The sequence below is a fragment of the Girardinichthys multiradiatus genome, chromosome 4 (assembly GCF_021462225.1).
Source record: "Girardinichthys multiradiatus isolate DD_20200921_A chromosome 4, DD_fGirMul_XY1, whole genome shotgun sequence".
Lineage (NCBI taxonomy): Eukaryota > Metazoa > Chordata > Actinopteri > Cyprinodontiformes > Goodeidae > Girardinichthys > Girardinichthys multiradiatus.
This window is the reverse complement of record NC_061797.1, coordinates 18,419,457-18,445,057: the sequence shown is the minus strand read 5'-3', so window position 1 is coordinate 18,445,057 and position 25,601 is coordinate 18,419,457. Positions and strand designations below refer to the sequence as shown.

General features: G+C 40.3%; 3 protein-coding genes across 8 annotated transcripts in view; 2 read left to right on the top strand and 1 right to left on the bottom strand.

Moving 5' to 3' along the window:
• Window positions 1-6,325, top strand: part of homer2 (homer scaffold protein 2) — a 29,396-nt gene extending 23,071 nt beyond the window's left edge. For all 3 annotated transcript variants that reach the window (XM_047363010.1, XM_047363009.1, XM_047363013.1), the window contains 3 exons: window positions 105-215; window positions 2,983-3,063; window positions 4,563-6,325. In XM_047363010.1, coding sequence (XP_047218966.1) covers window positions 105-215; window positions 2,983-3,063; window positions 4,563-4,751 — 381 coding nt within the window. In that variant the 3' untranslated portion in view covers window positions 4,752-6,325. The remainder of the gene's footprint in view (window positions 1-104; window positions 216-2,982; window positions 3,064-4,562) is intronic.
• A 1,731-nt stretch (window positions 6,326-8,056) lies between these two features.
• Window positions 8,057-21,427, bottom strand: LOC124866940 (WASP homolog-associated protein with actin, membranes and microtubules). 2 transcript variants are annotated; one of them, XM_047363003.1, is made up of 12 exons: window positions 20,759-20,884; window positions 18,241-18,389; window positions 17,985-18,158; window positions 17,560-17,710; window positions 16,742-16,911; window positions 14,756-14,957; window positions 13,486-13,670; window positions 12,621-12,707; window positions 12,401-12,496; window positions 11,481-11,877; window positions 10,862-11,001; window positions 8,057-9,072 (listed from the first exon to the last, which is right to left on the bottom strand). In XM_047363003.1, exons 2-12 carry the CDS (start codon window positions 18,367-18,369, stop codon window positions 8,917-8,919), a joined length of 1,887 nt encoding a protein of 628 aa, XP_047218959.1. In that variant the 5' UTR covers window positions 18,370-18,389; window positions 20,759-20,884; the 3' UTR covers window positions 8,057-8,916. The 2 variants fall into 2 exon arrangements, with proteins under 2 accessions (XP_047218959.1, XP_047218958.1); XM_047363002.1 differs by lacking the exon at window positions 18,241-18,389 and having other exon boundaries at window positions 20,759-21,427.
• Window positions 21,298-25,601, top strand: part of LOC124866941 (fibronectin type III and SPRY domain-containing protein 2) — an 18,846-nt gene continuing 14,542 nt past the window's right edge. Inside the window, exons 1-7 of one of the 3 annotated variants that reach the window (XM_047363005.1) lie at window positions 21,298-21,429; window positions 22,321-22,580; window positions 22,894-22,989; window positions 24,201-24,434; window positions 24,603-24,625; window positions 24,848-24,969; window positions 25,435-25,599. In XM_047363005.1, the coding sequence (XP_047218961.1) occupies window positions 22,359-22,580; window positions 22,894-22,989; window positions 24,201-24,434; window positions 24,603-24,625; window positions 24,848-24,969; window positions 25,435-25,599 (862 nt within the window). In that variant the 5' untranslated portion in view covers window positions 21,298-21,429; window positions 22,321-22,358. Of the gene's footprint in view, window positions 21,430-21,856; window positions 21,880-22,019; window positions 22,142-22,320; window positions 22,581-22,893; window positions 22,990-24,200; window positions 24,435-24,602; window positions 24,626-24,847; window positions 24,970-25,434; window positions 25,600-25,601 lie in introns of those variants that run through there. The other 2 variants (XM_047363006.1, XM_047363004.1) reach the window with 2 other exon arrangements.

The window sequence follows — 25,601 nt, the reverse complement described above, 5'->3', positions numbered from 1 at the left end:
GCCTGTAGCGCAGAACATACCCTGACATTAACATTTTAAAACCAATGACAGCCTCATGATAAATGGGTGACTAAAGAAACCTTTATTTTCCATTCTTTGTTCAGATTGGAGAACTGGAGGCTCAGTGCAAGGAAGCCAATCAGGAAAAGCAGAGAAACGCCCAGCTGACTGTTCGTGTGAAAGAGCTGGAGGCAGAGCTGCAGGAGAAGGAGCAGGTGAGACTGCAGCACATTCATCTTAAAACAGCAGACTTGTTCTCCACAACTGGCTTCTACCCGAGAGCTTGTAAAACAACAAGTGGTTTATTACCACTTAAACCACTGTGTTTTACTCAGTCCTCTCATATGAAGGCAATCACAGCTTTCAGGTTTGCTCTCCACCCCCAATTCTCTGAGTTTCCTGCGACTCTTTATTCCCTCAGGATGTTTTTATACCTCTGTAAGAAATCACAGGTGGTGGTTTCCTTTGTCTGCCCCTTTGTCTCAGTGCACATCTTTTAGCAGTAATGGAAACCCAAATTTCTATAGTCAGTGTAAAACACTTGTCGCTGTCTTCCAGAGCTTAAATTTTTGAGTACCTTACCGTACATGTGGTCATTTCAGGTGGTGGGCCACTGTAACTCTGATTGGTGTTTACTTATAATAATGGTTAATGCCTTCCTCCCTGATTACTGCTCCTTCTGTGTCTCAGCGCTCTGCTGTTCCTCTTCACAGTTGCCCCCCCCCCCCTAGTTTATATAAGCTCAATTGGGTCCAAATATGTAGTTCTAAACTAAGGCTGTTTTTCACAGGTAATTAGTCTAATGTAATTATGCATGAAGGCTACATATTTTTCAGAGAATTAGAGGTTACCAGTACACTCAGTTTTGTTTAATTACATGTTTCTGTGTTTTGTTCTGTAGTTTTGTTCTGTTGTCTGCTTTCAGGAATGTATATTGTTACAATAATGCATTTATAAAAGGTTGATACAATTAGTTATATTTAAAAAAGGGTATTTGTTTAATGGATGGCTTTGTAGCTGTTTTCAGCTTCTTCATCACTCAACCTAGCTCTTCCTTCAGACTATTGATAAATCGCTCAAATCTTCACTTTTAGCTTCCTCTGCTTAAGTGCATATTTGCTTCTCTTATGTCACAACATGGTGCAGGCATTTGACCCAGTTTTGACAAACCAACATTGCAATCATCTGCATCATGATTTATAGTTGTGTGTGTGAAATAAATGTATTATTGAATTGTTTTTGTGTACACAGAAAAACGCACGGTAGGTTGCCTTTCTAATGATGTCTTGGTTGAATTGTGTCACAGACCTTTTAAAGGCATAGCAATCTTTGTGTGTAAAAACATCTGACTTGGAAGAAAGCAATAAATAGTAAAAAGCTTTCTTTGTTGTTCTGGCAAATGGAAATAATTTTAATAATCCTCAGCTAAAACAGGTTCAGCAGTTCAGTCTGATTTGATGTCGGTGAGAATAAAGTTTGAGTCTCTTTTTATGTATGTAAATATTTGGTTTCAACTTAAGTGTCATATTTTATTTGGATAACTCTGTTAGATAAATTCAGACTAAAACATTTTTTTTAAATCTGGATCTGTGTGATTCAGGCAACTGTGTAGAATGATTTCTATAGTTCTGATTAATATAAAACTTTAGAATATTAAGAGTCATTTTGCCAAGGGGGAAGATGTGTCTGGAATATAGTAGTTTACAACCCTGCTGGAATATTATTAGAACAAATGCATCTTCTTTGGACGATGGGGAATCTTGCAAACTGTCGGGAGGGAAAGTAGTTCAAAGAGGCTCTAGCTTATTTTGAAAGATTACAAGTGAAATATGTGGCCCTCTGGGAGCTCCAGCATTTCTTCTCCTCGGTATATCGGCCATCATGTTCCAAACACTGACCTGGGGGCTCGGAGAGAAAGAGACTCGCTGTTTGTAGAGCCCTGATGCAGCAGGCGGCCCACAGAGTCTCATCTGCACAGTGACTCACCACCTTCTGTAGATACACATTGTCACTACCTCCAATTAAAAACAAGCTGATGAATTATTTAGGACCGACTGTGGTGCTGACCTCAGGCCAAATGGAAACTAAAAGGACAAAACTGTTGCAGGTTACTCCAAAGACTAGAGCAATTATTTCTGGTTAAACTGCTCTGAATGAAGAGGATTGCATTGATGCAATAGAGGAATTGTAGTGGAATTTTCTTATCAAAGTGGATAGAAGTTGACTCACAACAAGAGAAAATCCGGACGTTGTCTTTATAAGTTTTATTCAAAGGCATTAAGCGTTTGAAGACCCTGACACTGAGGTTAGTCAGTGAAGCAGAGCCACGAACACCATTTACACACAGTATTTATACCAAACATGACAGTGTTATCTCAACTTCAAAGAGTCTGTGTTTTATGACCCCAGACCCTTCTCGGGTTCAGAGGTGACAAAGTTATCTAGTAACAGACCCATCTTCACTTCCTGAGATATCACCCTAAAGCATGGGTTTTAACCATTAAACTGCTGATAATGGCTTTTACAGCCTCCTCCTCTAACACAGATGTTCTGAGGAGTGAGGTAACCTAAAGGTCATACACTTTGGAACACTTAATAAAATAATTTCCATTACAGAATGGCATTTAGAAAATCTAAAACTATGAAAGTAAAACAGAGAAACACTCAAATTAAGGGAATATTACATGTAACTAACCTGAAATTTTTATTCATTTCTTTCACCTTTGTGTTGATGCTATGGATACCTGGATGGCAGAATAAAAACTCATTTATTTAGCAGCTGTAATGTGTTTTGCACTATTATGTGCTGGGTAATAAAGTCTTAATTGGATTTGTCGTTAGTAGATTTCTGCATTTTTAGTTTGGCAAGCATTTGTCTTATGTAACAGACAAATGCTAAAACCCCCCTAATGTTTTGAAGATAATCATCAGCCTGATGTTGTTTTTTTTAGCTTTTGAATAACTTTTTTTTTTTCTTTCTAGGAGTTGGAGAATCTGAGGAGGCAGGCAGAGATAATCCCTCAGTTGATGGGAGAGTGTGAGAGCATCACTGCAAAACTGAAGGTATCTTTAAAGCTCACAGTGACAATCCTGTTACCTTTCTCAGCCTTGATTTTAAAGCAGAAAAAAAGGCGAGCCAGGGAGCTGTGCAGGCCTTGAACACATGAGAATGTGAAGCTTTAAGGCGTACGCAGCTCTTTCAGAGGTAAAGAGAGTTTCTATTCATCATTCTGCTCGAGGGCTGGTGACACAACATTCCTATCATGTGTCTCACCAGCACATATTGTTGTTACTGTATCTATTAATAAAGGTCTGTGCCCAGTGCAGCGTTGAGTGGATTATTGACTCTTTGAAAAGTTTTTTCCTTCCTTAACAGAGATGCATTGCTCTCAGGATACATTGGTTTCCTGGTGGTGTGTGTTTTCTGTTCTGTGAAAAAAATATAGTACTTCTGGAGGTTTTTAAAGGGCTTTAATGATGTGGTCTGATAACACTTCAGCAGGTGTGTGGGCTGTGCCAGTCAGAATCGCTTTGTGTTGAGAAATCATAAAACAATGCAGGTTTACCTGACGCCATATTTAGAACAAAGAGCTGCTTTAAAGTAGGGTGTTTTCTTATTGTGGTACCGGGCTTTCTGTAAAACCAGAAGAGCCAGACTCCGCGAATGACAGTGTGGGCTGCTGGTGCCAAGTCTGACATGAGCCACATTGATACTGATGCTCATTTCCCCCTGCCCTGGGTGACTCGGAGCAGGGTTGATCATACAGACTGTCATGAATGCACTGCCTTTCAGTCACATTGTGGAGGAGAGTAAAAACCAACACTAGCATTCCTGTAGTTCCTGCTCATCACTCCAGCTCCACTGTAGGATTTGATTCTGCCAGCTGGATGGAGACCAATGGCTGGAGCAGTTTATCTATCTGACTATCCAAACAGACAAGATCCATAAAAAGAAAGATTCCTCAGATATCTTTGTCTGTTGGTGAGCTCTAAACCAATACCCGAGGCAGTCTTTATTTACACAGTAATTCACTTTCGCACATCAAAGTTAAAACATGATTAGAAAGTGTTTACCTATTGGACTGCAGTTTGGAGCTCCTCTCTATTTAAAGATGACCCCCTTGTGAGGAGATCAAGTTTCAGGAGACAGCTGTAGGATGCAGTCATGCAGACCAAAGTCCCATTTGACCCCCTATTTTAATCTCTTCCCTTCAAAAGTATCTGTGGCATTAATGTGTCGCCTGTTAGTCTGAAAAACTGGCTTGTACGACCATCCTCACACTCAGCACACGAGTCCTTCCTGATACCTTCCAGATAAAAGGGAATTTCTATTTTAATTCATGCATTTAGGGAATGGGGGGGGGGGGGGAAATCACTTTTTTTCTGTACATACATAGTGGCTAGGAAAATGTGGCATGGTAAAACTCTAAACCTTAAAGCATTTTATTGTGATATGTCATTGACCAACACAAGGTGATAAATTCCAGTAAAATATATTTAAGTTTGCGGTTTGTATCATAACATTCTGTGTTATAACTATTTTTTCAACATCTGCCCTGCAGGTTGCTGAATCAAAGAACAAGGAGCTGGAAGGGAGAATTGAGGGTCTTCAGATGGACATCGATGACAGTCGACAGAAACAAGGAAACATGAAGGGCGAGCTGAAGAAGTTCATGGATGTTCTGGATGGAAAACTGGATGAGCTGCACGAGTTCAGACAGGGACTCGCCAAACTTGGTGTTGATAACTGAGAGAGGTTTTGCTGAGCTGAAAGTTTGAGAGGTCTGGCATGAAGGATTCACTAAAATGTCTCTTCAGGGCAGAAACTATGTGGCACCTACTCCCCCCAAAGTGATGTCCTCTCTGAATCTATCAGCTTTGGCTTTTAATAAACACTACCTTGTGAAAAAGAGTTGTTGTCAGACTTAAAAAAAAAAAAAAAAATCAGAAAAAGAGGAGGAAGACCAGCAAGTCCCACAAAATGGTTCCATTTTGTGTGCTGGCTGCATAAAACTACACCGAGTCGCACTTTGAGCTTACTCATCCGTTTCTGTGGGGGAAAAGCGGCTTTAAAAAGCTGGTGGTGGGTTCTTAGATTCTGTCCATCTGTCTGTTTTCTGAAGGCTGTAGAACGTCTACAAAAGCTGTATGAGCTTAAAGTAGAAGAGAGGACTTAAAAGGGCTAAGATAAATGAGACAACATTACTGAAGTAATAATTAGTGATAACTGTGGCCCCCGTTCAGATATGAAATTTAAGTCCCTCTACAGACTGTCCTTGCTGCTGCCTCTTATGTATCTCAGGTGTGTTAAAGACAGTTTGTATATATTAAATTATATGCATATATATAATAAATGGCCGTGACACAAAGTGCCTCCAGGTAAGTTTAAATCTCCCTGGAAAGGAAAACAGGCCAACCAATGACCATCACCATAATGACAACTTGATTATTTCCGTTAAATAACCTTAAGATAAGCTGTCCTCTCCGATGAAAACAAATAAATCATCCTTTCCAGAGTTGCTCAGAGGAACAAGCATGGGAAGGACCCTCAGAGGAGACCGCAGCAGGTCATTTTTAGTAAAGAACCTTTTGATTATATTTGCATTTAGAAGGAAAACTCAGGATCTTTCCTTCAAACATCCAAAATAACAATAACCCCCATCCCACCATGAGTGTAGTGTTGAAGGACTGTTTGTGTGCATTAGTGTTAACAGACCTGCACGTCCAAGGCTGTTTGTGCTTCCTTCTTGTTAGCTTTTCTTACGGTGGTGGTTATTTTTGTTTCCTGGAGGAGGGGATATGGTGCTGCTTGACAGGTGAAAATGTGAACGTGTACTTCACTGAAAACCTTTGGTTGGAACGAGCCTTTTCACAAAAAAAACAACCTGTCTTTGGTTTTAGTCTTACTTGTTTGTTTATTTTTTGGTGCCTCTCTACAACTAGTGTTTCCAGAACAAGTGAATAAGTCTTGTTCTGTTCTCCAGATGTAGGTTCAGGTGTAATAAGGATACTAAACTCTGAGGATTTTAAGGTTTTCATAATAAAGGACTGTGTTGCAGCTGCTTTCTGGGAGACCAACTGCAATCAAAGTGAAATATTTACCCTCTAATTTTATTATGCGAGACTATTTTTCATGATCTTGTCATAACACTGAGATATTTATTCAAGGGACTTTTTTTTTTAATTGTTTTTTTCCTTGTTCGTAACTCGCCTGAATCAGAATGATTCTTCCTGTTGAACCAATGCCTCTTGTGCACTTTTGTGATCTTGTTCAATACTGTACCCACAGAACTGACAAACTGGTAAAGTCTAGTTTAATTACAAAGCTGAGTATGTGTCTTTTTCCCCTGCTAAGGGGGATCCAGTGTGACAAGATGGGAGGTTTTCTTAATTCTCACTCACATGTCAGTGTGTGAAAGAAACAGTTAAACCATTTACAGATTTCCCCCCCCGGGATGGAGGGGGAATAAACCCTACGAGCCAAGTGCTGTCGAGGCTCTACCACCGCCTGTCTTCTCCTCCGCTGACTTACATGGAGCCAAACATAGCGGTGATCATAATAGAGACGCACACGAGTAAAGCAACTGACATGTATCGGCGTGCGGATCAGACCAAACACAGGCTGATTTGGGGAATGACGGGGGAAAGGAAGCACCTCAAACATCATCACGGTACTGCTGCAGTAGATGAGAGGACATGTTGCCTTGGCAACTTAATCCCACTCCACTTGTTTTTGTAAATATAAATTTGAATGATAGACTTATGAAATGTTCTACTGCCATGATAAGTCTCCAGCTTTCATTTGCCCCTTCAGAAATCAGCTGGCAGTAGTGGGTGTAAAATGAATCAACATGCAGATAAAATTTAAATTTTCTGCTTAAATGGGGAGTTAATTGTTCAATTAAGTCTGATGAAAATGAATTTATGCAAGAAGATTGTCTTTTCAACAACAAAGTCTATTCATTACACTGCTTTTTGTAAAATATGTTAGTCACTGAAACTCAAGTCCAGTGTTCATTTCAGTTTTTTCCATCTAAAAGTGGTTGTTATTCAATTATATTGGAAATAACAGTATGTCTCCACAATATACACATACAATTATGCAAACATAACTGCATAATTTAGAGTGTGGCAGGAACATGATGTCAATTTAATTCAACAGAACTTAATGAACTGGAACCATATGTCAGGCCTCATGTGGATGTAGCTCATTTCCCAGCTTTGCCTCGCTTTTTTTTTCTTTAACAAATGAGTCTTTGAAACTCCGAATCTGTCACTTTTTCTTAGATTTATCTTTCAGATGTAACTGAGATTGAACTGGCACTGTAGGAAAAAAAAAAAAAAAAAAAAAAAAAAGAAATCTTGGTTGCCTTACATCTAAAATCCATTCCACTCCAGAGTTGAGGCAGCATTTCTCTCCTGTCTGGTGTTCGTCGCTGCAGACTCTAAAGGCTTATTGTGTAACTGGTGGTGTGTGGGTGAGTTGGTGAAATATCATTAAGACACTATGCTGCTCGGTACATGTGTGAGAGAGGCAGAGGAGGAGGAGAGAGAGAGACCTGGCACTGCAGGCCACTACAACCAAGACTCACTGTTACCATAGTAACTGGCTGGGGAATTTCACGTTGATGCACAATTGGCCGGGTTTGTCAAAATACCTGCCATCCGCGTCTCCCGAGGTGCCTGACCTGGATGTTCACCACAGAAAACACACGGAGCGGCCCCCACCCCCCAACAAAGAGGGAGTATGGTCGGGAGCAGCCGACACGACACGACCTCCGCTAACAGCTGCTCTTTAACGTCCGCACAGCCGAAAACACAGCTGGCAGAGAGAGACAACCGCCTGAAAGGAGACGTCTCTGTGACTCATTGCGGTGGGCGAAAGGGTCGTCCGGAGCACAGTCATCAGGGTTTACCCGCACTTGTTGGACACCGCCGGTGGATGGTGTTTACAGAGCGGGGAAGTCCTCTCAGGTACAGCGAGTCTGTGCAGGTCATGGGTCAGAAGGAGCTAACAGTATGGCAAATGTCAGAATTAAAGCAGAATCTGCAACGGTTTATATTGATTTCCTTTTTAATGAAACAGTAGTGCATATGCGTTTCCAGTGCAGCCATTACCAGCTCGTTTCATTCACTAAGGCAAACCAAGGCTTAGAGGATGAGAAGTTTCATGTGTGAACATAAGTATTTATTAAAAAATTATGTTGCCTTCCTAATTCATCATTTCTTATGACGCCATGAAGAAAGATTTGTTTCGAGACAAAGCCTTACAAGACTCCCACACATTTCTGACAAGACAGCAGGTTCTAGTAGAAATCGCTGACGGCTTTAGTTGTGTAGACTGTAAACAGCTTACACCGCTGCTCTTCACACAGTAACTGCTCTTTTGTTGAGCAATACAGTAGCTGGGTTAAGCCTATGAAAATGCATTTTTTTTTTTTATTACATTCAAGATAATGAGTTAATATTCAGAAATATGAGAGGGGAAGTTGTTTCTTCCTGCAGGACAGGCGTCCCCTGCTGAGCAGCAGCCTCATAAAAAGGCCTTGATGCAGTAAGTTTCAATCATTAACACGCTGCACTTCAGTACTGCCCACTGCCGCTACTTTATAATGCAGAACATCCCATTGAGCCGTTCACTCTGAAAATTCTCCAAACTAGAGGAGATTAAATCCTGATTCTGGCCCTACTTAGTTGGATCGGAGCCGTTTTGGATCACTTACATCTCAGTGCTACTTTAGGAGGACCAATGGGATTAGTGAGTGACAGCTCCAACAAACTAAAGTGTTTTGGTCGTAGGAGGAGGCGTAATCCCGTCCTTGTCAGATGAAGCAGCATTTTTTTTGTTGAAATCTCACAACTGTGAGGAAAACGAAGCAAGGGGGGATGAACAACCTCGTCTGCAAGATCATGCTCTCAGCTGTCCCAGTCTGCGTTCTGCGAGTCGTCGTCACCTCCGTCCTCGTCGTCAGAGTCGGCTGCCACCTTCTTCATCCTCATCATGGCGGCTTTGATGCTGCGCTCCAGCTCGTTGTCGGTGCTCCCCGAGATTTCCTCCCGCATGGGAACCACCTACAACACAAAGAGTGACAATGTAACTTCAGACCAATGATACTAAGCAGTTAACAGCAATGCAGCCCAGATCTATGTAATAAGCCATGACGCATTATTTTGTTTTTAAAATTGGGAGATTTCACGCAGTGTCGAAAATCAAGGTACTGTTTAACTCTTGATGGAAGCTGCTGGATTTTTTGTCACATTTGTCTTTTATTATAGAGCTTGACATTGACTATCCACTACCGCTAACATGTCCTGATTGGTCAACTAGCCACTGAGATAATTAGACATCCAGCATTAGTAACAATAAACACCAACTGAGGATGCTCTACGTTTAAAGAAAACAGATGTAATGGCTTTAAGAAGCCTGACTTCAGTCTTAAAGTAATGTTACTGTTTGCAGTGACAGCCAAAAATACTGTGCTGTTGTACATTTTTTTTTTTACCATCATCACAGACACTGCAGTAAATTTCAGGCTGCCCATGAATTTAGAGCATCACATCAGCAACTGGTACCAAACACAAGCTGGAAACTCTTTTTCCATGTATATTAAATTGTAAATCTATTTTTTTTCCCTCTTCTGGCAACAGTAGACAATGCAACTGCACAACAAAACAAAAGCCACCATACTGACGAGTGAAACGTTATATTCAGTCATATTTTACACAACAGTAAACAACCAAAGATCAGCCAGACCTCGTAGGTTAAGTCTGATCATCCAAGCTGTAATTCCTGAAAACAAGTTTACCAAAAACTGAGCACACCACTTTGAGTTTTGTAATTAAACACTTGGTTCGACAATTGCTTGTGTGTAAAAAAAAATAAATCAGTATTCTGTATCAAGCTTAAGCATCGGCTGACTTTGTTTTGAGATTTTCAAAACTTACTACCATGATATAACGAAAAAATGTTAGTATTTTACCTAGAGGAGACACAGCAGCTTCAGGACAGTCAAAACTGCCAGATTTGATTAAAGCTTGTATCATATACCACAGCAGTCCAGTCTCATTCTTGGGTCCACTAAAGATGATATTTGTTGTGTACCAACGAGATTCTACCAAGTCTGTCCAACTGGTTTAACCAAAACAGCATCCTCTCATTTAGGTTCAGAACAGCAAATGTAATACATCCCAGAATAAGTCCCACCTCTGATAAGTGATCTGGTTAAATTACCAAAAACTTTCATTCTGTTCCTGAATGTTAATGATGGGTAAAATCAACCTAAAAATATTCATTTTTAAAAAAAACCAAGGCATGCAACAATCTAAAACATTAAAACAAGCTGCAAAAACACAATTTTTGATTTTCATGAAACATTTTTTAAGAAATCTGACCTTCAAATTTATCCACTTCAGTCAATGTAACAATGTTCTCTAGAAGAAAACGGCTAATCTGTCCAGCAGTGTTGAACTCGGTGTCAAAATTAACTGATCGTGATACAACACACACACACACACACACACATATATAGGCGACTGTGGCTCCGTAGGGAGAGTAGTCGTCTTGCAATCAGAAGGTCGTGGGTTCGATTCCAGCTTCCTCCTGCCATATGTCGATGTGCCCCTGGGCAAGGCACTTAACCTCAAGTTGCCTACCGATCTGCGTATCGGTGTATGAATGTGTGAGTGCAATTGGGTGAATTTGGCACTAGTGTAAAGCGCTTTGAGCGGTCTTTATGACTGTATGACTATATAAGTTCAGTCCATTTACCATTTATATATATATACACACACACATATATATAAAATTTTCTTTTTTTTTTCCCCATCTCCGCTCGTCCACGATCTGTAAACAACATCTAACCTTCTTCAATGTGACTCCCTGTCGGATGGCGGACATCAGACTGCTCCTCGCGTCCTCGCCAGAACTGGTCCTGGCAGCGGGGACCTTTCGGAGTTTAATCTGTCCGCGCGTCAGCGAGGCCAACACTTCATCCATAGTTCCTGCAGTAAGGCCAAATACACGTTTTTAAAATTTAGTTCAGGAACGCATTCAAGGGTAACTTTGATTTAATTTTCTCTGCTGCAGCACGCAGGGATTTCTCACGGTTTTAAGGGTGAGAAACATTTAAAAAAAAAAAAAAACCCCCGCTTCTGTTGGCGTCAACAAGCTTGAAAAAAAAATAAATAAAAATAACGAGGCTGTGCTGGAGTCGAGCTGAGGTTACAATAGCAGGACTGCAACTGAGGCAAGAGGCAACGTCTGTCCTCATGGGAGACATTAGGAATATAGGACAGAACACCATGTGCAAACACACAATCACACTCCAGACACTTTCCACTAGAGCAAACAAACACAACTGTGCCAGCAGTGGGGAAATATTGCATCTCCTGCTCCATGCCCACAGCGTTTTTAACACAGCTTATTCTTTTAATGCAAGCCCCCCTAAAACTCTGGATCATGCTGTATACTTTAGTCTCACCTATATTTTGCGTGAGCATGTTCTTGGATGGAAAAGACTCGTTTTTGTCACTGAGAGGCATCGGTGTGTCCTTGGGGGAAGGTGAAGCTCGGACAGGCGGAGGTGGTATGGCAGGAGGTGGTGGTGGAAGTGGTGGTGGTGGGGGTGGAGGAGGAGGTGCAGTGGGGCAGGTTAAAGCTGGCGGAGGCGGAGCAGAGAATATCTGAACAGGGATATCTTTAGGCTGCTGTTTTCTGGGGGTTTTGTTGCGTCTGGGCGCTGGGCGGATGGAGGAAGGCTCTTCAGGAGAGGCAGAAGGCGACAAGCTGATGATGGACATTGGCTGGGGTGGGCAAGAGACCTCTGAAGGAGACCTCCTGGACTGAGGAGTCTTCAGGATGTACTGGCCCTGTTGCTTCTATAAAGAAGATGACAGAGTATAGTATTATGCAATTTCACAGTGACAACAGGTTAAAGTAAAAAATAATTCCAACATGGGACAAATCATCTCCTTCTACTGCTTTTTGTTGACTTCATATAATCCAAAGGGAAAGTGGTAGACATCAACATTAATATTCAGATTGACTGGTTGAAATGAAGCGGCTGAATGGTAAGATCCCAAAATTTCAACTTTGGAATAAGGTGTTTAAAATACACCCACTGGTACGCATCCATTCAACTCACATGCTGTAAACAAATCAGAAGTTGACAAAGCCGTGACATCATCATATAGGCTTTCTAACTGTATGTGAATTAGAATTTAGTAAAAAAACCTTCTCAACAGATTCTTATTATTTAGTCATTTAGTAAATGGATCTTAGGGTTTAAACAGTGCCTGTATGTCTGGTCTGAACCAGAAACAACAGGAACCTACATACTGTTTTTTTTTTTTTATGAAGAAGGATCTACAGAAGAAAGAGAGCAGAGACAGAAAGCCTGACCTCTCTGAAGGATCGTAATCTGCTCAGGGTCTTCTCTCGCTCCTGGTCCACCCACTGCTTCCTCCTCTGCTCCTCCTCTTTCCTCTTCTCCCGTTTCTGCAGACAACAGAGGCAGACATTAACTACTGAAGAAACAAAAAACCTAAATCCAGTTACCTCTGCAGCTGCTGCTGCCTTGGTGAGGGTCTGTGTGGGCTGCCTGGTTGCTGTGGTGACGTACCAGGTGGACCTGGTGATGTTGGCTGAAGAGTATGGAGCTCTGCTTGCCTGCCAGCTGCTTCTGCTCCTGGGCCTCCGTGCACTGATCCTGAAGCCACATGCACAAAAATCTATCTGGGTCTAGACAATAATATCTTAATTTACCAGTAGGTGTAGTAGATAACAGAAAACCAGGTGTGAACCAGGTAGATTTTATTTAAGGGGCAGGCAGCAGGACTTGTACTTGGTGGTTGTTGTGCGTTCCTGCCTGATAACCTTAATAAAAGATGTTCCCGGTGTTGTTAGGAAGAACAAGGTACTTTGACCAAAAAGTTTATTGTCAAGACTCAGCTCCGGGATGATCAAAGAACGCCTACGGTTACCTGTGAGGACAATTAGAAGACACCTTTGTGAAGCCAAAATATCAGCAAGATCCCCCTTCAAAGAAGTCACGATGTTGGAAAAAAAAACCCTAATGTGTCGAAGAGAATACACACACAAATCACCATTCACAATATAGGGGGAACAAAGATGCACATTACTCTGATTCCCTGAGGGTTACAGCTGGTAGCAGGAATCTACTGAGATCTGCTCCTAAAGTGCAAAATAATTGTTAATCAGGAATGACAACTTCTTAGCAATTGGTAAAATTAAAGTCAAGTCAAGTTTATTTATATAGCGATTTTCAGCAACAAGGCGCTCAAACACTGAATTACACTCAATAAAAGATGCAATTCCTAATCCAACGGAATTACACTCTGGTGCACTTTAAGGATTTTTATTTTTATCCTAAAGAAAAACTAAACTGCTACAAAACTGACATTTTTTTTTTTTTAAAAAGGGGTAGACAGGTTAAAAAAATAAACCAGCTGCAGCACGTTTCTCACCTTTTTGTTGCGCAGGTAAGCCCTCCGAGCACAGATGTTGCCCCTCTTGGTCTCCAGGGTCTTCAGGCGTCTTCTGAGCTGACGGATCAGCGGAGATTCTGCCTGTTGAAACGCTGCGTGGACCAAGCTGTGCAGCTCCTCTGGGTCCTCACAGACATCATAGTACACCACTTCCTCCTTCAGCTCTGGAACAAAAACACATTCATACAACATTATTACCTTTTACACTGTGGGTTTACCTGTTTTTAATTACAACATTCAAAATATCACATCATCAGCAATAGAAAACTGCTGGTTCTCCTTCTCCTGTGAGTATTTCATTTCCATGAAATGCTCCATAAAGTCAGACAACTCATTTGCAACAATCATCTTGTTTGACACTTCTTTCCAACAAATAGTGAAGGTCACGCTGCTGTGTTTCGGTTCGGAAAATCTGGAACGCATAATGGGTAAAAATACAGGTGGACACACACACAGCATGTTAATCCTGTACACACACCTTAGAGGCAAACATCCCGTGTCCCTAAAGGAGCAATTAGGGAAATATTTACATGAACAGAGCGCACCATTTCCCCAGAGTGACCCCAAATCAAACAGCCTTTTCAATGTTTATGTAGAATTAAATATGTATGACATCATTTAAATTCAGGTTTCTATTACATATGTTGATTTTCCTGCAGCTTTTATATTTGATGATTTGAGTGCAAAAAAATAAGAACATCTGTTTTATTACATGGATGTTATACAAGTAATGAAACAAAACAAGCCTAGAGTTGGCATCAGATTTTGCAGTGTGCTAAGGGGCTGTTTTATTGCTTTTTGGGGGCTCAGAATCAACTTAGACCAGCTCTGGTTCGAAATCTGGCATACTTCAACCTGTCAAGTCATGAAATATTGATTAGCACTGTGTTTGATCTGCAACGCCTTTATTTTGTTTGCATATAAAAAAGACCCAATTTAAATCCAGTTTAAAACTAGATCTAATCTAAGAAGATCTAAAGCACAAAAATGTCAAAGTACTCTTTATTTTCGAATGAGGGTGTATATGGCATCATGTAAATCTATATCAACCTTAAAAGGCTCTTTACTAGGATTTTAAATTTAAATAATGTTATAAGCAATTAACTCCGATTTTTTCATACTTTTTACAGCACTACTACTTCATTTAGAGATGCCTTGGTAAGCTTTCAGGCATTTTCAGATACATATTGTTGCATTTCTCTTCTCTAAAATCTTCTCACTAGATTACAGTACGCGGATCTGCACGTACCTTTAATCTGTCGATGCAGGGTGTCTATCTGAGCAACCAGGAGCTGCTCCTCGTTCTTCAGGATCTCAAACTTGGCATCATACAGTTCTAGATGGGTTTCATAGAACTGCAGCTCCAGCTGGTCCACCGTGTCGTGTTTCTGACTGTTGTCAAACGCAGACCCCTGAGTCCGGTTCTGGATGCTTTCTGACAGGTTCTCCAGCTGTGGAGAAAAAAAAACCCACTCTTTGTTTAGTCACCTGTTAAAAAGTGGGCATATTTAGCTTTTAAATGTACACCCTGTTGGACCCATCTGCATGCTAAAAAATACTTTGGCACATGTTCTGACATAAAAACGTCTCAAGACAGTTTTATTCTCTGCATCTTTTAATGAAGGGAGCAGGAATCAACAGCTACCTTCAGTGTTATGACAGTAACATTAAAACTGCTTGGCATTTTTAATATCAGCAGACACTTTATGATCAAACCCATTTCTCTAAATGCTCTGTCACATTGAACACTGCATGAGGTCCTGAGCATCTGCCAAGTAAAATTCATTTTCTCCTTTAATGCTTAGGCTGGGTAATGACAAACTGAAAACATCACTTTAGACTTATGAGTATTCACTCTAAGTTTAACTGAAGCAAAGAAGGAAGACACTTCACTTTCAAGTATTTTATTAAACAGCCTTTGAACAATCAGATTTGGAGATTTTCTTCCTCATTTTCTTTTCTGTCGACCATCTTTAAAGATCCTGCAGGTAGAATAAGGATCACCTGTGAAAATCAGCCTTCAGGTGTCTCTGAAGACGTCCCTTATGGTTCAGACAAATATACCTTGTATTAATACTTAGACAAGTTCAGAAAGATTGGAAAGATGGGTGGATGGATGGAGAATGAATGGATGGATGGATGGACGGAAGGATGGATGGACGGACAGACAATCAGACCGACGGATGGAAGGATGGCTGCCACTTCTGAACAATGAGTAGAAATACAAATATTTTTTCCTTAATCAAATACATTTTTATTCTTACAAACTTGAAAAAAACCATAACTCCATAATTTTCTAGTCTGTGTAGCCACCCTGCCAGATTCACAGTCAATGTTCAGATCACCTTGTTCCTAAATTTGACCAGGAGGAAGTTCTGGGGGGAAGGGGGTCTTCTGGTTATAAATTTAATTGATGTAATTGTCGATTATATTTGCCCTGAGAATTAAAAAACAAAACATGGAAATTGTGTAAAGAGGTCTTGCTGTTTTCCAAAGGCGTCGTACACGCACACAAAAAACACTCGCGTTAAACGTGAAATGCATCCTGCTGTGAAATCCATGGGGACACTGGTGCATTCATGAGTCACGGTGTCACCAGCACTAAATCCTGCGTAGGTGCAGCTCACCGATGTCATTAGAAACACTCTCACATAGCCGTCTATGCAAAGACTCACGTTGATTTCACAGTGGTAGCCACTTCCAGCATCCTCAGGTCTGACTTTTTAACAAGCTTAATCAGATGAATAATGCAGGTGAAGATGCTGAAAGTGCTCTTCTGTTTCCCAACCCCCCCCGAAACAGAGAAAAGACCAGCTCTAATACACAGCGTGACAGTTTAGAGCTGCATATAATCTGCTGGAGTTTTTCCCTACATGAAAACTGTTTAACATCATGCAGTCACAGAACACATAGGACGCACATTGTGAATCACACACACAAACACACACACTTATTCATGCATGCAAGCAGGTTTTTGGGGGGAGACTTCTTTGACTTTTTAGAGGGAGCTTTATAAATAGATCAAAGAACCTCTGCAACCAGAGATTCAGACTAGAATATCAAGCAAAAAACCAGCCGTCCCAGTAAATTGCTTCAGAGCTGCAGCCACTACTGAAGCAGTTTTTTCCTTCGTATGAGAATAAACAAAAACGGATTTCTCAAAGCTCATGTCTATTTCTGACGCCAATAATTAGGTGTGGAATGTTTTTTAACCATTTACACACGTCAGACATACCCTCTCTTTGATCGCATCTTTCTTGCGGCTGAGGCACATCTCTGCCGCTCGCATGTGCTGCAAGGTTTCTTTGGCTAAAAGGAAGCGCAGTTTCTCCAGTCTGGGAGCTGCAGACGCCCAGGCAGCAGGTCCAAAACGCTTCTTATCCTCCTCCATTTGTTTTACCATACCTGGACATAGAAGACAAGCATCTGTCAAATTGCTGCATCTCACAAAAACACATTAATCTAGGATAGGACATCCCAGCAGGCCAGTTGTGGGTTTCTTTCTGCTATTTAACGGTTTTTAACCTTATTACTCTGATAAAATGTGTTAATGAGGGGTGAGAATTGTCAGATATGACATTATTCATTCAGGATCTATCATTGATTTAACCACAATTTATTGTACTGAAAACAGGACCTGTCTGAATGTCAAGCTGCACCACAAACTGATCTGTATGCTGTACGTAGTTGCAAAGCAGCTGGAGAAGAAGCTTTTAAAGTCATCCTTTACAACATTATGTTTGAGGTTAAATCTTTATGTTTCTGCTTTCTGCCCCTCTACCTCACTATGAACCTGAGATGGCTACAAAGGAAACACAAAAGTATAGATTTTTAGCCCTACCACCAAGACGGTCCCACCTTGAGCTTTTAATGTTTTCATTTTGCAGAAATTTCTGAAAAATTTGGAAATTCTCCAAAAGACAAAACATAGAGGATTTTTTTTAATATATAAACGTAAATGTTTTCTCATAAAGAGAGACCAAGCATGCCGCAGAAATGAGACAAATGTCACGATCCGTACAAACAGAAAAGCAAATAAGCAACAACTTATACCGGCTAGAGCCCTTGACGTCTGTGCAAAGTAGGTGACGGTGATGTCCTGGATGGAGGCGACTGCATCCTCTGCTTTTATTCTCCACTCCTCCGCCTCCTTCTCCAGAGCTGCAATTCTCTTGGGACCCAAGTCCTCGAACTCCAAAGACTTCTGCAGAGACACGCAGAAGGAAAACAAGTGGACACTATGCTCAGATATCACCGCAGAGTTCTGATAAACACTGAGATCCCACATAGATTTGATGTTAATGTAAAGGGTCATCAGACAAAGAAAGAAAACGTTATCTTCGAAGGAAACAACACCGCGTCGACATATCCAGAATGTGTTTATGGAGAATAAGGAAAATGGTCAATTTTCTCTTAACATGATGTTAACAGATCACTGAGTGAAAATGCTCAAACTTTACACTGAACTTTGTACTTGCCAGAATCTCCATCTTGTATAGGCAGGCCAGTTCTCGCATGTCTCTGAAAGGCTGCAGCAGGTACTGGAAGAAGCTGGTGGCAACGGTGACCAGGTCCTGATAGGCCTCATCTTCCTTCTCATAGATGCTCAGCAGTGCTACCATCCCGTTAGCAGAGCTGTGACTCTGCAGCAGCTGGAGTGATGGAACATAAAAACACCACTATCTCAGTTTATTCTCGGCCCGTCTGGTGTTTGCCCTTCATGGCGTTTCATACCTCTGATCCGAGAGGAAAACCTTTAGCAGAAGCTGTTTGCTGAGCTCCGATCGATGACAAAGACACACTTGGTACAAGTCCTTTCAAATAGGTTGTGGGTGGCCTGAAGTTACAGCCGTGCAAATCCATATCGAGGTGGTTAAATATAGCTAATAAATCAATGACATTGATCAGGGGAAATTTACATGTGAACAACTATTTACATAGGCAATCTGCAATAATTGTGTTTTTAATCGTAAAACAATGTAATAAAATAATAATAAGGAGGCACATTTACGATGCCTATAAAAAGTTTTCTCCCTCCTTGGATGTTTATCACTTCATTTGCCTTTATAAACGACGTCATAGTCAATATAATTTGGCTTTCTGGACAAGAATTTGCTAAGAAAACAAGCTTTTTAAAATCAAAGAAAAAATATTTTTTTACAAATGTCAAATGCTTTATAAAAGAGAAAATGTAAAGTAAAAATGATTGCAATATATTCACCCCTTTCAGGCAAGCAATTAGTAGCTGCACGTTTTGGTTGCCATCACAGTTGCCATCTAAACACAGCAATATTTCTCCATCCTTTCTTACAGCTCAGGGATCAGACACCAACGGCTGTTTAAGTCCAGCCACAGATTCTCATCAGGGCTGAGATCTGGGCAAACTGAACGAGATTATCCTCCAGGATTTGGCAATATTTTTCTGCATTCGTGTTCTCCCCCTCTACCTTTACGGGCCTTCCATGGCCTGCTGCCGAGAAGCATCCCCAGAGCATGATGCTGCCAGCACCATGCTTCCTGGTGGAGAAGGTGTGCTTCTGGTGATTTGACATGTTTGCCATTTGTCAAACACAGCATGAAGTTTAATGACAAAAAAACCCTCACCTTTTGTCCAATTAAAACAGTGAAACGTCCTCTTGGTCCCACATTTCTCTGGGTGAGTTAAAGGAGACTCCATCACTCATTGACTCTATAAGAGTGGATGTAAATGTCTTGGTGGCTTCCCTCAGCAGTCCTCTTGCCTGGCAGATTTAGACAAGTGCTATACTCCATACATTGCCTAATAATGGATTTAACTAAAATCTATGGGAAGGTTAGTATTTTGGGAATCGTTGTGTAGCAATGTCCTGAATAATATTTTTTAGTGTTTTTATTTTTTTCCCCCAGACTTGCTTGAATTGTTCTTCTATCTTCACATGTGACTGCAGGAGGAATACCGGTGAACCAGAGATCGGACCTCTCAGACATGTGTGTTTTAATACTACCATCACTCAACACACATCAACAGCTCTCAGGTAATCTCCACTAACTGTGACGCTGACAGCATTGCTGTATTTGGTCAGGAGGAATATTAATGCAATCAATCACTTTAGCTTACATATTTTACATTAATTGACATAAGCTTGTAAAACTCGGTTTTATGGTCATTTTAAACGTGCCACCTACTGTATGACTTTTACATTAGATTGTGAACTGCAATGGTGTTACTATGGTTGTGTACAAACAAATGCGGTGTCTTTAGCATTTTGTTTCCTTAATGTTTTATCATCTAATCACTTAACAGCTAATTAACTTGTACTATCTTCATCTATGGTGTCAGTTTAATCTTTTTTTTTTTCAGTATCATTTCCATACAAATATTAAAAGCAGGCAAAAGCAAGCAAACTGTGCACCAATCCCCACTTACAGCAACAAGTGACAGCTGCGTCATGCTAGTCCTGATTTTAGATCTTCCCACCACCACTGTGTGGCGCTCTTCGTACAGGCAACTGTTTTCACTTCAGGAAAACACAGCAGAGAGGTAAATGTATGCAATAATCCTGTGTTTTGTGAATCAAACAGTTATTCTAAGGTAAGATAACACGTATATAAAAAGTACTTTTTTCAGATTGAAACTCCAAAAAACCTCAACAGTCAGACTTAAAGCTATATAAAACCTATAACTGAGAGGAGTTTTGATTAACTTGCATAAATGAGGCTGGCAAAATAACTTGCACACATTGTAACAGTATATTTCTCATAGTTACATTATTAAACCCAAGGTGTGGCAAATAACATTCAATTAATTAACAAATATGTTTCTTAGGGTTGGACATAAGTAAAAACTGGACACCATAATGGGGCCTTTTGCAGGTGTGAAAATATGGCAATTTGGATGTCGCAGCTAAGAAAATAAGTTTGAACAAATCAACATTTTTATTCTCATAATACGTCAATATTATCAGCCACAAAATAGGGGCAGGATTGATTTCTTGGCTCTTTATCCCAGCTTCTTTTATTCCTGCTTTCAATGCTTATTTGCTGTTTCATTCCACCTTATAACATTTATGTCTTGATTTCTTTGCGTGTGGATTACTTGTATCGTTGCCAACAGTTGTCATGACAACTGATGTTTAGCTTGAAAAACTTTGTTCAGAAACTTATTTTTGATTAAAAGAACCCCTCCACATGTTAACCAGAATGTGATGCTTTAGGATTTAGGCCCCAAGAAAATGTGGAAATGTGTTGGTAGCTTGTGGGTTGTCCCCCTCACCTCCTTCAGGTGACTCTTGGCCCTTGACATCTCCTCCTGCATGGTCTTCTTTTTGAACTCCTGCAGGTTTTCAAAGTACTCATCGACATCTCTCTCATCCTGGGTGAACAAAGTTTCCATGACGATCTTTCTCCCGCAGAGATCAATGGCTGTGCTGAAGTATTTTTCCATTTTCCTGCACGGCGTGTCGAAGTCTCTCTGTTCGTCATCCTCTGGACCGGACTTCCGATTCAACAGCAGCAAATCCCAAATGTTACTTTCTTCAAAGTCGGTCAAATCCGGGAAGCAGCCCCCCAGGACGTCCGCCACGCATGTGAACTGTTGGTGGACGTGTTTCAGGTCGCTTACGGAGAACAGTCCAGCCCAGCTCATCTGGGAATCGCCGCCGGCGGACACCTCAGCCTTACGTTTCTGCCGCTGTAACGTCCGGTTGTGGCAGGTCACTGCGAACTTCGACTCGATGACGTTCCACTGGACGATGAAACCCAACTTGAACGGCTCATGCTCTTCGAATATGTTACTTTTAACGGCCACCCAGCCCTCGAGGCTGTCTAACCGGTCAAACTCTACGCTGTCCATGTTGAAAACAGAGCTTTCACTTCGGCCCCGGAGAAGCTGTTGGTTCTGTTTACAACGTCCGCCGCCATTTGTGTGACGGGTGCTGCCTTCAGGTACCGCATTAATACTCGGAAATTCTGTAAGCAAAGTCGATTAGGTCTAAAAACAATCAAGGGCTCTTTAAAATATGGCATCATCATTAATTTCATGAAAATAATTGTTGAACAAAAATACGAGAGGCATTGAAATAACAGAAATAGTAGGTGTGACATTAATTAGGAGACACATATTCTAGCTGAATTGGCATGCAACGTAAATAAACGATTTTAAGACAAATGTCAAAGTTCGCATAGTCCCATCTCAACACCCCGCTAATAAGAAGCAGCTCAGAATTAAAAATAATTACATCAAACTAAAATCAAAAGAATTTTCTGTGGTCAATAGGGTAATTTACGAGGTTACACGAACGTACCACAATGCTCAATGTTTAACTTTAACCTTTGAATCACATGTTGGGGGATTTCCATTTTAAATTACCGACTCAAATAATACTGCTGAGACACGTATGACGATTTATATTATTATTATTATTCAGTGTCAACAGAATGATTCTATCCGGGCAAAATAAATCTTATATTTTCTTTAAAAGAAATAAATCCTGTGTAGATGTTTGACATAGTTGTGACACATGAGCAATGTGAGTTCCTATCTATTTTTGTCACAACCTCGGCTTTAGGGTTGGACCCCTCACAAAGTTTGCTTGTCAGACACCAACACAGGGTTGGATTTGTTATTCAGAGCAGAATATTTTAGTGGGTTGTTCAGGTAATTCTTCTATTAATTGCTAAAAAAAAAAAAATCCACTTAAACTTATTTATCCACACAGACAAGTTACTAAAATACTACTTCTGATTTGTTGTGTTTTACAAATGGCTATAGATCTACACGCTAATATGATTTAGAACAGGATAATCTGAATTAATGTAATCTTCTATTATACACAGGTTGCAGACTTCTGTCCACTGTGCTCCACAGTGTTCTCATGGATGTGATCCCAGAAGAGAGCGAGCACCAGGACTTCAGCAGAGAATCGATCACCATGGAGGCATACAATGTTGTTCCAGAGCCTGGAGGAAGAACCTTTCAGAGGTTCTCAGTCAACACCAATGAATCGTTACGTTTTGAACCCTGTGAAGAAAGCTGTCCGTCTCCCACTGGGGCAGAACATGGACCTGATGATGTGTTTGAGAAGGGAGAATATGAGGTGGGGGGTCACTAACACCACAAGAACATATAATCTGTTTAATAATCCTTGATTTACTAGTTTTAATTTGCATTTAAACCTGTTTTTCCACAGGTAATTGACAAAAAAGGAAGCAATAAAATCGACCAAAACTCTTGAGTGATGTTTAGATTTATGACAAAAAAACAAACAGTAAAATATACATTTTTCTTGACAATTTTTCTTAATAATTGATACATTATTCTATCCTTTTAATTTTCCCCGTGTATTCCTATGATAAACTACAGTGATGTTTTTTGGAAAGGGTTGGACTCTGACTTGTAGTTATTTTCAGAATGAGATCGTCTCCATCAGGAATCAGCTGCAGGGGAAGGTTGCTGAAATGGAGAACTTTGCTGGTCATTTGGAGGAAATCTTTCTGACTGTGGAGGTAAATCTAACAAGTCTGAGGTGGTTTTCTGTTGCATTACATTTGGAGGTATGTAGGTGTGGAATTTGGTACTTAACTTTTTTAAATTATTATTTTTTTCTCTGTGACTCAAATACAGATATACATACAGTTTCTGTGCAAAGTTTTCAAACACTCATCACTGATTTGAATGCCATGGTAATAATAGCCTCAGGTGTTTAATTAAACCAATTTTTCAGTGTGGAAGGGTAACACAACAAACTGCTCAAATGATTTTTAAAACCCTAATTGGGTGCACAAGTTTCAATTTACTGTAGATTTTCTCTAATCTACACAGGTTTAAAATAACACATGCTAGGTGAAATATATCCACACCCTCCCATTAATATTTGGTTTAATGTTCCATAGCAAATTAAAATGCCTTGTTAAATGACTTGGTAGAACCTTCAACCCCAGAATGTAAAAAATCCAGGTGGATTTTATTTATGTTGTTTAAGTATAATTTTGACTCTGTTTGAATTAAATAAAAACCACAATAAATTCAAACTTGTTCAGCTAATTGTTGTGTTCAATCAATAATGTTGTTTACTATATGTTCCTTCCACCATAAAGAAATAACTTTTCAAATAAATAAGTTAAAACCTAGGGCTCATATAAAATTCTTTATTAGTTTGACTTAGTTTGACAACTCTGCTTTTTTTCCAGTTTTAATTGACATTTCAGTTTTGGAGTTAGTCACAGAAGCCACAGATGAAAGTAAAATCTTCACTGCATCTTTGTCCTCCTGGCCTTCTTAGATCACAGTTTTACACTGAACCCCATTTTAGGTTTTACAAAAAAAAATTATTGTATCAAATTTCACAAACTGTGCTTCACAGAATCTGTATTCTCATTGTTCTAGATTTTTAAATAGATATGAACTAAGCTATTCCAGATGGCTAAAAAAGTGTGCAATGAACCTTTACCAAATTGACAAATTGGAATCCAACTTCAGCCTTGTGTTGCTTCATGATTTGCGCAATTTGAAGGAATGTTTGGTATCTAAATATTAAGAATGTGACTACAAGCTGCTAGGGAGAAATATGAGTTTGGAAAAGTATGGAATTTGAAATGGGAAATGTCTTAAAAGCCAGGTCCATTCTCAGTGTATGTAAAAATACCTCATGAGAACTGTACATACAGATCAACGTGTAAGTCTCAAACTGCATCAGATTGCCTGAATGTTCGTCCAGGAGAATTTTGGCCGCCAGGAGCAGCACTTGGAGCAACACTACAATGACGTGCTGCACACGTTGTCTCAACGCTACGACGAGGGGGCGACTGGACTGCAGGAGGAGAAGAAGAGTAAGTTGGAATCCCTGTACAGTCAGCTGCTGGTCTGTGGTCAGGCACTGGACGCCTCAAAGGAGCTCATCGAGATGGCCCAGGAGATTTACCGCTGCCAGGACAAGAGGTTTTTCCTAAAGGTGCTTTACCTTGGTTTATTTAGAGGTTTTCTTTCCCCACATTTAGACACATACAATAAATGACACCAGTTGATGATATTTCTAGATTTAAAAAAATATATATAAGTGATGTGATTATAGATATAAAAAGTTTCTGTTTGATGGATTCCTTTTGACTTTTGTTGACAGACAGTTATGCCCATCATTAAAAGGTAACCATGAAGCTGCTCTGTGTGTTCGCATGTGGTGACACTAGCAGTGATTGCAGAGTGGTTTGGGAGAACCTAACATTTATGGCACATGGCAAACATAAACACTCTGGGTTACATGAATATTTTAATGGTAAACCTTTAGTGTGATCCTGATAGCATGATGCTTGAATATTCATGTTTGTTTTAAAACTTGTAATTTATTAGAATTGCCTCTGTAATTAGGGTTGAGGAGTTTGCCAAGGAAGACATTGACCTCACGCTATCTACCAGCCTTGAATTCAGCACGCCGCTTGCTGATCTGTCAGATGTGAAAACCATGATGGACTCCATCAATGTTGTTCCAGGTCTGATTCATAAACTCATCATCTTTTGCAGTAAACCCCAACGTTGCTGGCTTAGCACACAGACTTGTAGGAAACATAGAAACATCTGTGGCATGGAGATTGCTCAGAGAGCCGTTAATGAGTTTTATGGTTTCCTGTGACAACCAGTGTCAATAAAATATTATGTACTGAGATTTGTAAATAAGAGCGTATGCTGATTAGTGAAAATTTAATTAATTCAAGTATTTGCACCCAGTTGTTCTTTTTAAATCCATTGACCTTGTACGCTGTTAGATTTCCACCCAAAAAAAAAAATTACAGTTCAAATACAAAATTAAAAGATCTAAGTTAAACTCATGCCTGTGTTGAGCATGTGTAGTGTATATGTATGTTAATGTTAAGCTTAAACTCAATTACGCTAGTCTGACGTGTGACTTTTTTTTAGTATTTTGATAACAACACTGCATTTGTGCATCATGAAAAAAGCTCCGTCTGCACCAGTGATCAACCCACAGCTGCCCAACTCGGCCACCCAGACCTCCCTGCATGTGTGCTGGAGCTTATTCTCAGATGATACGGTGGAGTACTATGAGCTTTACTACAGATCGGTGCTGGAGGACATGCCTGCAGACAGTACCTGTGCACCACAGGGT